The sequence below is a fragment of the Caretta caretta genome, chromosome 3, assembly GCF_965140235.1.
Source record: "Caretta caretta isolate rCarCar2 chromosome 3, rCarCar1.hap1, whole genome shotgun sequence".
Lineage (NCBI taxonomy): Eukaryota > Metazoa > Chordata > Testudines > Cheloniidae > Caretta > Caretta caretta.
In genome coordinates this window covers 130,707,844-130,723,315 of record NC_134208.1, presented here as the reverse complement: position 1 = coordinate 130,723,315, position 15,472 = coordinate 130,707,844, and the positions used below count along the sequence as shown (strand labels likewise).

Sequence of the window (15,472 nt, the reverse complement as noted above, 5' to 3'; positions counted from 1 at the left end):
TTATATATTAGGTATACACCTATCGTTGTATGATAGTAGTGGTACTATCCTACAAAGTTTTCAGAAGTACTCTGTATTAGCTTAACTTTCCTCCCATTGAAGTTAATGGGCGCAGAATTAGACCAAAATGAATGCACCCTAAGTCATTTATGGCACTGCAATATACGTTAGTTCCTCAGCTATATTCAGAACTTACTGTGCCTTACAACACACTATGGATTTAAGGTGTGTTAGGCACTAATGGTGATTACAGATTTTATTCTTTATTCTTTTTCAATATAAGACATTAAATCCCAAATATATTTTTAATATGTTAAGATTAGTCACCAGAAATTAAGGTTGAAACTTTGAGCTCACTGTATTGCACGTGTATATGTTCTATTCCTCTCTTTCTAGTGAGATGTGTATCTTAATATGTGTGTTATCATTTACTCTGTACTGCACTATAAAGTTATACAAGATATTCATGGCAACCAAGTTCATGTTGCTGTTGGAACTGTAACTTTTGTGTTTACTGACTTTGACATTCACTGTGCAACCTTAAAAGGTTCCCAAATATAGTGCATCAGAAGAAGATCCAAGAATCTAACAGGTCAAACTGTTTTCAAACTCTCCTGCATTATGTGACTCCCCAAACAATTCGTTGTTATAACGCAAGTGATCTAAATAACTTGCCAAAACCCAGAAAGGAGTAATCCTGATTCCTCAAGACTAGGAAACGCATAACAGCTGTACTTTCAAGTTCCTATTTTCCATGCCTCATAAAGTTGGCGAGCCAGACATCAACTATTGTAAATGGGCCTGGTTTCATTGACTTGAATAGAGCTAGGCCAACTTACATCAGCTCTGGATCCATTAGAATATATTTAAATGGATGTGTTGCTCCCTCTCAGGATTACTGAGGGCTTGTCTACATTTTACAGCACTGCAATGCTTAATGACGACGCTACCTACACCGAAGGGAGAAGCTCTTCCTATTGGCATAGGTACTCCCCAAAGGCGGTAGCTATGTCAACAGGAGGAGCCCTCCTGTCAACATAGCGCTGTGTGGGCGTTCGGTCAGTATAACTGTTGCTCAGGAGTGTGAAAAGTCCACACCCCTGAGCGACTTAGTTATACCGACATAAGTTGGCGGTGTAGACCAAGCCTGAAATTACTATGGACTTTGTGTCAGTATAACAATGGCTATTTACATTACATCCCCAAAGGATTAGTCCTTTATGGCAACAGCTGAGGTCAGAGCTTCAGGGAAACTGATTAATATTCGGTGGCACAGTCAATCAATAAGTTTTGTGTTTGTTTTTTTCCCCACAGATTTCCTAGGAATGAAAATAGTTGGTGAGCTGCTACGAAGGTCAGGCGCTTTTTTTATGCGACGTACGTTCAGTGGGAACAGACTCTATTGGGCAGTTTTTGCTGAATATGTAAAAACAATGATAAGGGTAAATAAACTACTGAACAATTTTTTTAAAAGTACGTTTTAAAGCATTAGTTGACCTTACTGGCACGTGTTCTATGAAAGATACATTAATGCAAAAAACTTTATTTGGTTAATTTAACTATATGCTGCTTTGGAGGTGATGGATGAATGTAGGTGTAGTGATGCCTGATGTTAGACTTGCGTGACTCCCAGCTTAAAATAAGCCTTTTTACTATGTGGAGAGAGAAGATTAAACATTATCATATTGATTTTTTTCCCCCAATCAACTTATTTTTTTGTTTTGTTTTGAAGAATGGCTATGCCCCAATTGAATTTTTTCTCGAGGGGACCAGAAGCCGCACCGCGAAGACTTTGACTCCAAAGTTTGGTACGTTGGTTGAAAAAGTTAAAATCTTCATTGAATTTGGGGATTTTCACTAGAGTACCTTACTGGGTTGCTGGGGGGAACCAAAACAATAGAATGTGGGAGAGTAGCAAGGTGGTCCAACGTATTCAGTGACCATGTGTAGTTGTGTGGCACCAAATGGCATAACATCACACATGAGGTGTGTCCTCCGTGCAGTGTGACCTCACACACCATTTTGTAGAGCAAGTCTGTCGTGGGGTGGACAAATTCAGGAGCTGTATGGAATGGTCCTGTAGGCCTCCAGACCAGCCTACTGTACTGGTTAGCGTTGTGTTGTATACGTCCGAGCACAAGGGGCTCCTGTTCCGTGGCCGGGGCTGCTAGATGGTACCACAATACAAATAATAGAAACATACAAGATTCCTGATTCTCACACTGCCTCCCTGTGTGGCCTGATGCAAATCACTTAACCTCTCCCTGCTTCCCATCTGCAATGGGTGTAACAACAGTTATTTATCATCACAGAAGTGCTGAGAGATTTCTGGATGGAAGATGCTATGTGAATGCAAAGCAGTAGTATTGTTGTGTAAATTCAGCACAGGTATTTGATCAAATGTAACACTTTTTTCATTTGCATTGTTTTAAAGCACAGACAGCAACTTTGGCTTATGCTTGCATCTGCATCGTGTGAGCACAAAGCGTATCTTCTAACATAGTTTTTGTCTATTGGTACACAACCAGATGCCTCCTTTCAATTGCAATTCAGCTTAATTTCCTTTCCAGAAGCCTCAGAATGTTTTTTTTTTTTCCCCCTTCACCCACCTATTTACAGGTCTTCTCAGTATTGTGATGGAGCCATTTTTTAAACGAGAGGTTTTTGACACCTACCTTGTTCCAGTCAGCATCAGCTATGACAGGACATTAGAAGAATCCCTCTATGCATATGAACTTTTAGGAGTCCCTAAGCCCAAAGAGTCTACATCTGTATGTAAATATATTCAATAATAATACAATGTATTTGCCTCTCTGTATATCCCTGCAATATCAACTCACATTTTTCCCTCTCCTCACTTCAGGGGTTGTTGAAAGCCAGAAAAATCCTCAGCGACAATTTTGGAAGCATACATGTGTATTTTGGGCAGCCTGTATCACTCAGAACATTGGCATCTGGCAGAATCAATTGGTGTCCTCATAACTTGGTCCCAAGGTACCAGAACATCTGATCTCCCAATAGTTTGGGTTCAAATCTATAATTTGTTTGTTTCTGACTCATGTGAAACAGCGAAGGCTGGAGAGTAGCATTTTTCTTTTCATCTCCATGCTGGGAGCAGGTCAGGTTATTTCTTTCTTCTCCCCTCTACTTGATCTGACCATTCAGGCAGCTCAGCCGTGTTTCTCTAAAAATCAGGCACTAGTGTGATTCCAGTGATCAAGTATTTCTGAAGAAGCTCATTCTTTGTTACTTGTTTTGTGAGTGTCACTGAGTACCCTATTCAAGATTATGGTGATGTATGTCTGTGCCATGCTAGGCTCTCAAATGCAGAGCTCTACCATCGAGTGTTGTCAGTAATTGAAGTATCTCAGTTGTTTCACCATTTCAGGTCTTCCTCTTCCCCCACCACTGTCACCTTCTTCATTGCAGACAGCGTGTGTCCTTGTGCCAGGAAGTGGTAATTTTCTGACGGGATGAATGGTTTCCCAATTTGATATCTGGAATTTAAGATTTTCATGGCTTTTGTGTGAGGATAGCAGATGTTATAGCCCCAAGCTCCTGGAGCGGTGAAAAAGCTGAAGTGTAGGATGTGGTATCGAGAGTGGTCTCTGCCCACCACAAAGCATAGGATATGTCTCGGTGAAGGATTCATGGCTAAATGGAAATAAGCATCGTGGGGGTCAAAGGAGACAAACCAATCTCCCAGGCCCAGAGAAGGAGTGATCGCTGCTAGGATTACCATTCTGTACCACTGGGTGTGAACAAAGGTGTTGAGTATACTGACATCCAGAATTGGTCTCCACCCCATTTTTCTTTGGGACCAGGAATCACATTGAATCCTTTCCCAATGAAGTCCCGTGGAACAGGTTTGATCGGCCCCAGTGTTAGGGGGATTGTACCTCCTGCCTCAGAAGACTCTTGTGAGAGGGGTCCCTGTAGAAGGGGCGGGAGGAGGCGAGGGAGCAGAAAGAAGCTGAACTGGATAGAGTAACCTGTGGATACAACTTTCAAGATCCATCTGTCCGAGATGATGAGCTCCCAGGAAGACAGAAAATGGATATTTAAAAGCACCTCTTAACTGCAAACCTCTTGGCAAAGGATTTGTATTCCCCACTATTGTGGGGATTCATCGGCACTACCCTGATCATCTAGATGCTTTTCCCCTTGCATGCTATCATCGCCTCTGTCTTGTCTGGACTCTGCTTCCTCCAGCTTATATTCATCTAAGTCTCTGCCTCCAACACAGGTAAGGCAGACACTACAGCTGTGGGAAGGAAAGATTTTTCGACTTTGCACGGGGCAGAAGGAACCTCAGGCCAACTCTGGAAATTTACTACATTCTCTTTACAAACCAACTTTGGCTTTCAATCATTTTCAGTGTCTAAAAGAGGTGGTGTGATTGGAGGTTAATGTAGTTAAGGAGTTAAGTGTGTGAGAGAATGTTTGTGTAATAGAGCATTCTGGAGAGAGTGAAGGGTTTACCATTGTTTAACACCCAAAATCAAAGCCCCATACATAATGCAAATATGTAACCATGTTGTTAGCTGCAAAATTTACCTTTTCCCACGGAGTTGCAAATATGTGTTTATATTGCATAAATCCACAAAAACAACCATTCTCCCTAAGCTGGACATAGAATCCAGAAAGGCTACCCTCCTTTTGAGCTGCTTTATCCTGGCAGGTGTGATATTTCTTTGCTATAATGCAAACAGACAATATGCATTAGCAATATATTTTCACATTATATGGTATTTTTGGAATCTTTTCAATAAAGTGGAAGGTTTTGAATGATTTTTTGTAATCAGTTAACATAAGTCTTGCTTAGATCTGGAAGCCTTGCTTCATAATTTAGGTCTCGTGTACTTGCATAATTGCCCAAATGTGTTAGGTGCTGTACTGTGGGTACAATGGGCAGAAGAGTATCTATGTGAGAGAACATACATATATGGGTACAGTACAGGACTAATGGGATTAGGATATAAATTATATCCTAGGATGTAGAGCTTCTTCTTGGTTGTAATGTATTATGTTATTTCGACTTTTCCTTTCAGGCATCTTCCCCAAAGGCTATCTGAGGATATCCAGGAATTTGTTACTGATATAGCCTACAAAATAGAGCTTCTACAGATAGAAAACATGGTTCTGAGCCCCTGGGTATTAATTGCTTCTGTCCTGCTCCAGAATTTGCCAGCCATAGATTTTGAACTTCTGGTTGAAAAGACACTTTGGCTGAAAGGCTTAACGCAGGCTTTTGGAGGATTCCTCGAGTGGCCTGGTACGCAGAGAAAGTTATATTTCTTTTGCTAAGGAAAGTTACACTGTGAAGTGAGTTTTATTTATGTTGAAGCAGTACTAAAAGCCGAGCTTAGGAGTTTTAGTCCTGATCAAAAAATTTTGACTGAAAATCCAGTCATATGGAGACAGAACAGATATGCTACTTTTTTGAGGTGTGAAGCGGTAAAGGGGGAGAAACTCCAGTATAATTATATTAAAACAGTACTGAGATTTGCCTAATATTGTTTCTTTATCCAAACCCTAACTTTTGAAAGCATGGGTCACAGAACATTATCTGAGCTGCAACAGGAGCTCAGTACAGTACTAAGTCTAAAGTTTGATATCCAGTGTAATGTAAACTGCCCCTGTAATCAAGAACTCTCCCGAACACATGCACAGAAAGTCACATTACAACTTTGATTTTTATTTTTTTCTTCTATTCCATAGTTTGAGAGTGTTTATTCCTGCCTCAGGGTTCGCTCTCCTGCCCAATTCTTTAATTTAAGCATTCTTTATATTTAACCTCTCCTTAAAGTGGCTCGTGATACTTCATATGGGGAGCCACTGAGAGTTATGCAAGCCAAAACGATGAGCGTAATCCAGTCTCATGCTTCAGTGTATAAGTAGTAACATACATAAAGAACTTAGTTTACACTATATATGATTAAGATGACAGTTTTTCTTCAAAGTCTCTCAAATATATAAACTATAGTCCAAGCAGGTCTTTACTCTAGTGCTCATTTGTACATAATCAAAAGGGGGAATATTTTTACACAGTGCAGGCAGGGCTGGATTAACTCTCCTGTGGGTCTGGGGCTATTAGATTTTGTGGCACCCCTGTATACAAGTCTTTTTCCTAATTTAAAACAAAATTATCACAATTATAGCATCGAGGCTATTAATGCTATACTAAACTTGTCTTTTAATTAACATTAAGCCGTTCTGTGGTTACATTTCAGTCTTAACATGTAGAATATAATTAAATTAATTCAAAATAGCCTACTTCTTACCTTAGAACAGCTGTTATATTAGTTTCTTTCTGGGAGGGAGTTTGGGTGCAGGAGGGGGCTCCAGGCTAGGGCAGAGTGTTGGGGTGCAGCTGAGGGGTGTGGGCTCTGGGAAGGGGTTTGGTGCAGGAGGGGATTCTGATTTGGGGCAGGAGGCTGGGGTGCAGGAGGGAGTGCGAGGTGTAGACTCCAGCTAGGAGGCACTTACCACAGGCAGCTCCTGGCTAGTGGTGCAGCAGGGTTCAGGCAGGCTGCCTGCCATAGCCCCATGCTGCTCCCAGAAGCAGCTGGCTGCTGGCACGTTTCTGCTGCCCCTGGCAGGGAGGGGGACAGTGTGTCTCCGTGTGCTGCCTGTGCCCGCAAATGCAGCCCCCACAGTTCCCATTGGACAGGAACCAGCCAATGGGAGCTGTGGGGACGCTGCTGGGGGCGTGAGCAGTGCACAGAGCGGCCTCCCCCACCCCACCCTGCCAGGGGCTGCAGAGACATGCCAGCAGCCGGCTGCTTCTGGGAGTGGTGTGGGGCCACGGCATGCAGGCAGCCTGCCTGAGCCCTGCTGTGCTGGGGCCCCCTTTACCCCAGGGCCCTGGGCTGCAGCCCCTAAATCCCTGCATTAATCCAGCCCTAACTGCAGGGCAAAAATAGACATACTACACTGTAACAGAACTCTGTCCATCACAAAAGAACAACCCATCTCTCTTCCCTCCGGATACTTCAGTTTTTTGACTGAAGGAAAGCTCTGCCTTTGGAAGCCCAGTAAAAATAACTACCCAAATGATATATGTCCCGAATCAACAGCCTTATTGCAAAGTGAATTAAAGAATACTCCAAATGTAGGCATTTTGCAGGGTTTTGTTTTGTTTTTTTTAAACAATCCTACTAAAACAAAAAATTATGTTTATAAGTAAGACCCTACTTGAACTGCGGTATGACTGTCAAATAATTGTGATTGAGTTGCAGACAAGACATGGAAAATTGTGGAAAAGTAATAATGGACCTTTCATTATTTTGTGGTAGTTTGGAAAAGCCAGAGTAGACCTATTTGTTTAAGAAAAATTTGCTGGAACTATATGAACACTCAATATTATGCTGTTAATTTTTTTTTTTTATAAGCAGACATTTAGCTGCAACTGTATTACGGTCATGAATGCATGGGACTGACAGAGGGAACTCCCACTGTCAGCTGCCTGGGGCTAACAAAATTGTGGTGGAAGCCTAATATTGTGGGATCCGCAATTTCTGCAATATCGCAGTTTAAGTAGGACCTTAGTTATAAATAAGGAGATGATTCTGTCATGGATTCCATGACTTTCTGGGACCTCTGTGACTTCTTGGCAGGGCCACTGCAGTGTCAGCTCCATGGCTGCGGGAGCAGCGACTGCTGGGACGGCCACCAGCCCCAAGGCTGCCGGAGCCATGGTCCCCAGCATGCCAGAGCAGTGGCTGGGGTTGGGTCAGCCCCCTTGGAGCTGGAGCAGCAGCAGTCAGCCAGTGCTGCAGGAGCAGTGGTGGGACTGGAGCAGCCGCAGGCCCTCGGCAGCGATCTGACTGTTTGTCCTTCCCCAACCCCCAGGGTATTTTTAGTAAAAATCAGGGACAGGTCACGAGCTTCTGAGAATTTTTGTTTGTCTGTGATCTGTCCCTGACTTTTACTAAAAAATACATAATCTTAACCTTAGTTATAAGTATAATCTGGGCACTGGAACATAGACATTTTCTTGTAAATGAGCTCTCTAATAATTTTTGCTTCCATTAAAACGGGGGTGGGCAAACTATGACCCGCTTTGGATCCGGCCCGCGGGATTGCCACCCCTGTGGCACCGCGGGCCCCACACAGCTCCAGGAAGTGGCCGGCACCACATCCCTGGGGGACGGGGGGTAGAGGGCTGAGCACACTGCCCTTGCCTGTGGGTATCTTCCCCCAGAGCTCCCATTGGCTGGGAATGGGGAACCGCAGCAAATGGGAGCTTCGGGGGAGGTACCCACAGGCAAGGGCAGCGCGCTCAGCCGTCTGCCCCCACTTCCCCAGGGGCCGCAGGGATGCGGTGCTGGCCGCTTTCTGGAGCAGCACGGTGCTGGGGCCAGGGCAGGCAGGCAGGCAGGGAGCCTGCCCTGGCCCCGGTGTGTGCCTCTGCCACTCCGGAGCCGCTCCAGGTAAGCGGTGCTGGGCCAGAGCCCTCACCCTGAACCCCTCCTGCACCCCACACCCCAACTCCCTGCCTTGAGCCCCCTCCTGCACCCCTGCCCCAGCCCTACATTCATAGCCCTGCATGCAATTTCCTCACCCAGATGTGGCCCTCGGACCAAAAGGTTTGCCCACCCCGCATTAAAATGTTGTTGCACTTCTGCAAAGTGAAGCTTTGATATCTTATCTGATATCACTTGGCGCCACTAGATACTACAGTAATGTAAATTATAAGCAATGACAATCTCTGCTGATGGTCCTTCCCTCCCTCTGAGGGCTGTAGTTCATCAGGAATAAAACAGCTAATCTAAATTGCTGTAAAATGTCAAACCACAGATTCTCAATTTCCTTCTTTTTTTTTTTTCCTTCCCCGTGAGTTTATCCTTAAACTTGATGATGTGGTATTCTGGATTCTGAAAAGTTCTTCCACTAGGTGTTTGTATCTTTGGAGCCCTTGGTTGCTTTACAGAAGTTTTCAGACCTCCAGATGTGGTCTGAAATTCTGTGATCTGGAACACTCAGCAACCAGATTTTTTTAAATATATGATATGACTGATATATACTTGCAGGTATATTACTCATGATGCATTGAAGGGATCCAGGCATTTAAGCAGCATTTGTGTGGCACATCAGCAGTTTTTTTTTTTAACAGATCAGCAGCGGTAGCATCCCAGCAGTCAAAAACTGTGGTCCTAGCTTGGCCCACGGTACTCATCTCCTAGACCATGTCTGCTAGCAGTGGTCTCTTTGGCCCTCCATGTTCTGTAAAACTAAATGGCAGAATCACCTCCATTTACTGTTAAAATAAGCAACCTATATTGTCAAAATGCAAGACAAAAGACTGATGATAGAGCAGATTCCACTATTTTGCGCTGGCCATTTTATGGGGCCTGGTTTATACTTAAATTGTAAGTTGATATAGCTATGTTGCTTAAAGGTATGAAAAATCCTCATCCCAGAGTGACCTAACTATGCTAAGCTAACCCCTAGCATAGATGCAGCTAGGCTAATGGAAGAATGCTTCCATCAATGTAGCCATTGTTACTCTGGGAGATGATGTTCCTACAGTAACAGAGAAACCCCTTCCGTGAGTGTAGGCTCCATTTCTATTACAAGCTTATGCCAGCATAGCCATGGTGATGTAGCTATGCTGGTATAGTCCCCCATAGCATAGACAAGCCCTGGGTATGATTACACATTTGGGTTTTTTTTACTTTGAGTTATTAATTTGAAGTAGTTAGTAGCTGTTTGTAATACATTGGGCTTATTTATCTACTGTTGAAATGTACTTATGTGTAAGAAAACTATATTAAAGGATTGCAAAACAACCTGTCTGCCTCACCACTTCTCACCCAGTTGAGCAACTTTAATGCACTGGCAAAGATAGGATGACACGTTGAAGCAGCAGATAAGCCACTAGCTGCTTGGGGATGAAGGTTATGTTAAAATTGATTTTTAAAAGAAACAAATGTACCCCTTCAATGTCCTGTAGATTGGCATGCACACAATCCTATGATCATATGTTTTACCTCTTCATGTTCAGTTTAAGGTTATTGTCTATTCCCTTGCATGTTAGTATATTCTGGTCAGACAAAGAATATTGTCTCATATTCTACACTGAGAATGTTTTGAAACAATTAGTTTAAATAAATTAAAATATCTGAATCAGTCAAAGTAGAATAACTCAAGCTAAGCTTTTTGAGTGGAAGAGGCTGTGCATATGCTGTATATTTTTGATCTCATACCACAATTCTGGGATGTGCTTTTCTTAATTTTTTTTTATCTGCTATACGCTCCTCTTTGCAAACACTCACTTACATCTTTGAATAGCGTTCTCAGTAAAACTGTTCTTGAAAAAGTGTGCCAGGGATATGTCTTATGAAGCAAGTGGAACTTTGAGCTTGGGTACAGTCTGTTATCTCTGTAAGCAGGTGTGTTATGCATGATGGTCCCATTTTTACTACTTTTAGTTTAAGGTGAGTGTGAGGGATCTTTGGTTTGTGGGAATTTGCTTTTACCTTGACAGAAGGGTAGATGAGAATTAAAAATGTACGTTTGCAGATCTAAAATAAATGTGGTGAACAGAGCTATGCAGTGTACCTGTCTAATAGTGTAGATCTGTGTTCTCCATTGAGAGGTTCAGAACAGCGGTTACCCACTTTTGGTTGCAGAGAAGGAAGGAGACTACTTCCTATTTCCCAAATTCACGGCCCTGAAAAACACGTCATGGACCATGAAAGCTGGACTCCCCCTGTGAAATCTGCTTTTTTGTGTGTGTTTTTACCCTATGCTATACAGATTTCACGGGGGAGACCAGCGTATCTCAAATTGGGGGTCCTGACCCAAAAGGGAGTGTGGGGGGGTCACAAGGTTATTTTAGGGGGGTATTGCCACCCTTCCTTCTGCACCGCCGTCAGAGCTGGGCGGCCGGAGGGCGGCAGCTATTGGCCAGGGTCCCAGCTGTGAAGGCAGCACCCCACCAGCAGCAGCGCAGATGTAAGGGTGGCAACACCATACCAGGCCATCCTTCCTTCTGTGCTGCTGCCTGCAGAGCTGGACCCTCAGTCAGCAGCTGCCACGCTCTGGCGGCCCTGCACTGCTGCCTTCTGGCTGCCCAGTTCTGAAGGCAGCAGTGCAGGGCAGCCAGAGAGTGGCAGCTGCTGACTGATGGCCCAGCTCTGCAGGCAGCAGCGCAGAAGTGTAAAAGTGTCAATACCACAACCCCAACTACAATAACCTTGTGATCCACCCACAACTCCGTTTTGGGTCAGGACTCCTACAATTACAACGCTGAAATTTCAGATTTAAATAGCTGAAATCATGAAATTTATGATTTTTAAAATCCTGTGACTATGAAATTGACCAAAATGGACCGTGAATTTGGTAGGGCCCTACTGGTAAGGTCTAGGTTGTAGTTCCAGCAATGGCTGTAATTATTGTCTCCACCTCACCCTATGTTTTTTCCTGCCTCTTTCCAACATGGATCATCCTGGAACAGGTTTCTAAGTGTTCCTAGAGGTAAAAATTGTTCTGGGTTTTAAAATATAATGTAATATACATTCTGTACATACTTTTTCCTTTAGCATGTGCCTGAGTGTTATGTCCTTTTACTAGATAATCTATGTGCCAATAAAGCAATCACGTCCAGCGTTGCCCTGCACTCCAACATTGTGAGCCTTGTCAATGGCCAAGTGGTTTTAAATGACATGGGAATGGAGGCTGCAGCTACAGAGGAGCTTGTTTTTAAACAGGCGCTCTCCATCCTCATGTGTGGAGCCTACAGGAACCAGTTGCTAAATGTGTTTGTGCGCCCGTCTCTGGTGGCTGTAGCATTGCAGATGACGCAAAGTTTCAGAAAAGGTAACTTCATAATATTAACATATTCTAAGGGAGGTTGACCTGGTCAGAGGTGTTGGGCACCTGGAGTGCCTGCTGATGTCACGGGGTGCTAACCAAATTGAATATTTACACCAACATTCAGAGTGAGGCCCACTGGCATCAGATTTTGAGGGGTTTTCTTTTTTTTCCCCAGCTTTTTTAATGCCCTCTTCACACTAGCACAAAGCTAACCCATTTTCACAGCCATGTTACAGCATTCCTCTGGGAACCACGACAGATGTTTATGCAATGTATTAAGTCATGGGACAAGTTAATGTGACTCTCATGATTCCTGACAGTACTTATCTGTGACATATTACTGATTTGAAAGTAGATAGTCTGCAGGCCTTTCTCTTGTTGGCTTCTGATTTGCACTGGGAGCTTGCCTGGGAGGACCAACTCCTGCAAACAGACAGTGTAAATAGCTTTCCACGCTCCAGTTGTGGTATACGGAGCAGTATTTGATACACGCTACTTCCTTTAGTAAGGTCTGAATGCTGTTTGATAGGGTTGTGGAATAGTTTAGTGTGGACGTGGCCTTGCTCTGACTGTTCAGGTGTTTGAGTGTGTGTACACATATTCTGACACTACCTGCATCCTAGATTTATTCCCATAGAGTGCAGTTTGTCTCTCCATCTCCTTGCTTGTTTCAGTGAAATATTGTAGCAGTCAGTACTTTCCCTTGTTCAGTACTTGCGATACATTTTTTTAAACAGAAAATGTTTGATTTGGCAAAGATTAATTTTAAACATCTACAGTATTTCCTGTATGTTCAGGGAGGTTGCACAAATACAACCAACTTCTTCCCTTTTTTTTAAGATTAGTTGCATAAAGTATATAGGTGATACTATTTCAAGTTGAATCAGTCTCTGTGCACATGCTTATATTTTTTTGTCAAAATATTTTGTGCTAATTGTGCCCTGTTAAAAATTTTCCTCTTACACTGAAGGCTCCCCCCCTTTATTTTACAAATGACTTAAATGAACAATGTTATATCCTTAACCTTATCTTTTCCTTCCCGCCCACCCAGAGGAAATCTATAGCTGCTTCAACTTCTTGCGAGACATTTTTTCTGATGAGTTCATCTTCTTCCCTGGCATTGCATTGAAGGTAAAACCATCCTGTGTAAATAAATAAGGGTACATGTAATTTTATCTGGGTACATAATGGATTAGCTTTAGGAGTCTCCGTAATGGGAGTTCTGTGTCAAATTCTTTGAGCCTGAGATCTGTCAGATCTCCGCTAAGCAGGAGTGAGCCTGATCAGTACATGGGAAGAACATCTCAAAGGAAAACCAAGTGTAGGTCATTCAGTAAATGCCAAGTTCTACCATGAGTAAAATTTGCAGCAGTTTCTCCATATAGCATTAAAGGGCTTGTGCTGCTGAAAGAAGAGTCTTTCAGGTGAGATATAAAACTACTACCCCTTGGCCCACACCGCTTCCCGCAGCCCCCGTTGGCTTGGAACGGTGAACCGCGGCCAGTGGGAGCTGCAATTGGCCGAACCTGTGGATGCTGTAGGTAAACAAACCGTCCTGGCCCACCAGTGGATTTCCCTGACAGGCCGCGTTCCGAAGGTTGCCGATCCCTGCTTTAGCATCTACAAGCCCACTCAGTCCTCCTTCTTGTTCAGCCAATCGCTAAGACAAACAAATTTGTTTACGTTGACGGGAGATACTGCTGCCTGCTTCTTATTTACAATGTCACCTGAAAGTGACAACAGGTGTTCGCATGGCACTTTTGTAGCTGGTGTTGCAAGGTATTTACGTTCCAGATATGCTAAACGTTCGTATGCCCCTTCATGCTTCGGCCACCATTCCAGAGGACATGCTTCCATGCTGATGATGATCGTTAAAAAAATGTGTTAATTAAATTTGTGACTGAACTCCTTGTGGGAGAATTCTATGTCCCCTGCTCTGTTTTACCCACATTCTGCCATATATTTCATGTTATAGCAGTCTAGGATGATGACCCAGCACATGTTCATCTTAAGACCACTTTCACAGCAGATTTGACAAAACGCAAAGAACTTACCAATGTGAGATTTCTAAAAATAGCTACAGCATTCGACCCAAGGTTTAAGAATCTGAAGTGCCATCCAAAATCTGAGAAGGACAAGGTGTAGAGCATGCTTTGAGAAGTCTTAAAAGAGCAACACTCAGGTGTGGAAACTACAGAACCTGAAACACCGAAAAAGAAAAATCAACCTTCTGCTGGTGGCATCCGACTCTCATGATGAAAATGAACATGCATCAGTCTGCTCTGCTTTGGATCATTGTTGAGCAGAACCCATCATCAGCATGGACGTACTTCCCCTGGAAGGGTGGCTGAAGCATGAAGGGACATATGAATCTTTAGCACATCTGGCATGTAAATATCTTGCGACGCTGGCTACAACAGTGCCATGCGAATGTCTGTTCTCACTTTCAGGTGACATTGTAAACAAGAAGTGGGCAGCATTATCTCCTGCCAATTGTAACCAAACTTGTTTGTCTGAGTGACTGACTGAAATAGGACTGGGTGGACTTGTGGGCTCTAAAGTTTTACATTATTTTATTTTTGAATGCAGTTATTTTTTTGTACAGAATTCTACATTTGTAAGTTCAACTTTCATGATCGAGAGATTGCACTCCAGTACTCGTAATGTGGGAATTGAAAAATACTCTTTTTCTTGGTTTTTTACAGGGCAAATATTTGTAATAAAAATAAATATAAAGTGAGCACTGTACACTTTGTAGTCTGTATTGTAACTGAAATCAGTATATCTGAAAATGTAGAAGACAAAAATATTTAAAGAAATGGTATTCTATTGTTTAACAGCACGATTAATTGCAATTAAATTTTTTTAATCGCTTGACAGCACTACTAGAATATTTTATGTACATTAACTTTTTTTGCTCCGTTTGCTGATTGGAAATATCAAATTTAATGTAATGATTATTTCTAACTGGAAAAGTTCAGAGACAATGCTCACCTCCAGAAGCAAACCAGGAACTGGAAGATTAACGTAACCAGTCTTTTTTGAGCCAAAATAAGCTGGTGCCAAAGCACTACTTCAGAAATAGAACTTTTACAGACCTTGGCAGAAATTTAGGCACTGAATTCCCATTGACTTTCCATAGGCGTTAGGTGCCTAAACGTCATTTATGTCTTTGAAAATCTCCTGCCTTATCTTAAGTAGGAAAACCAGTTTTGTTTGACCTTATGATAACTAACTCCACTTCAACCATGGCATGGTCCCTACTCCAGAGAGCTTTTAACATGTTTTATGTTAGATGGTTGTCATTGATGCTAGCGGAGAGCCTCGGGTTGACCACGACCAGCTAACACCCATCATACTGGGACAAAGTCCTAGATTAAGTGATGTAGGCTAATGTAATGCCAACTTCTTTCCTAGACAAGACAAGGTTCCAGAGGCCTTCCTGTGAAGATAGAGAGGCCATTCTATTATGAGGCTCACAGTTTGAGAATATAAACTTGGTGAAAATATGAACTCAATACCTGTTTAGAAATTGATTCTTGGTATATCTGAGAGTGTCTAGAAAACTTCTTCTTTCAGAAACTTCAGTGGCAGGCTGATGGTAGCTGTGTGCTTTATTTTCATGAGGAGACTTAGCTGCACTTGTCCT

At 42.8% G+C, this 15,472-nt stretch overlaps 1 protein-coding gene across 2 annotated transcripts in view; it reads left to right on the top strand.

The window, feature by feature from the left end:
• GNPAT (glyceronephosphate O-acyltransferase) overlaps nucleotides 1-15,472 on the top strand; it is a 38,671-nt gene that overhangs the window by 17,424 nt on the left and 5,775 nt on the right. For both annotated transcript variants that reach the window (XM_048843935.2, XM_048843934.2), the window contains exons 5-11: nucleotides 1,315-1,442; nucleotides 1,733-1,808; nucleotides 2,620-2,771; nucleotides 2,864-2,994; nucleotides 5,052-5,275; nucleotides 11,581-11,826; nucleotides 12,875-12,954. In XM_048843935.2, the coding sequence (XP_048699892.2) occupies nucleotides 1,315-1,442; nucleotides 1,733-1,808; nucleotides 2,620-2,771; nucleotides 2,864-2,994; nucleotides 5,052-5,275; nucleotides 11,581-11,826; nucleotides 12,875-12,954 (1,037 nt within the window). The remainder of the gene's footprint in view (nucleotides 1-1,314; nucleotides 1,443-1,732; nucleotides 1,809-2,619; nucleotides 2,772-2,863; nucleotides 2,995-5,051; nucleotides 5,276-11,580; nucleotides 11,827-12,874; nucleotides 12,955-15,472) is intronic.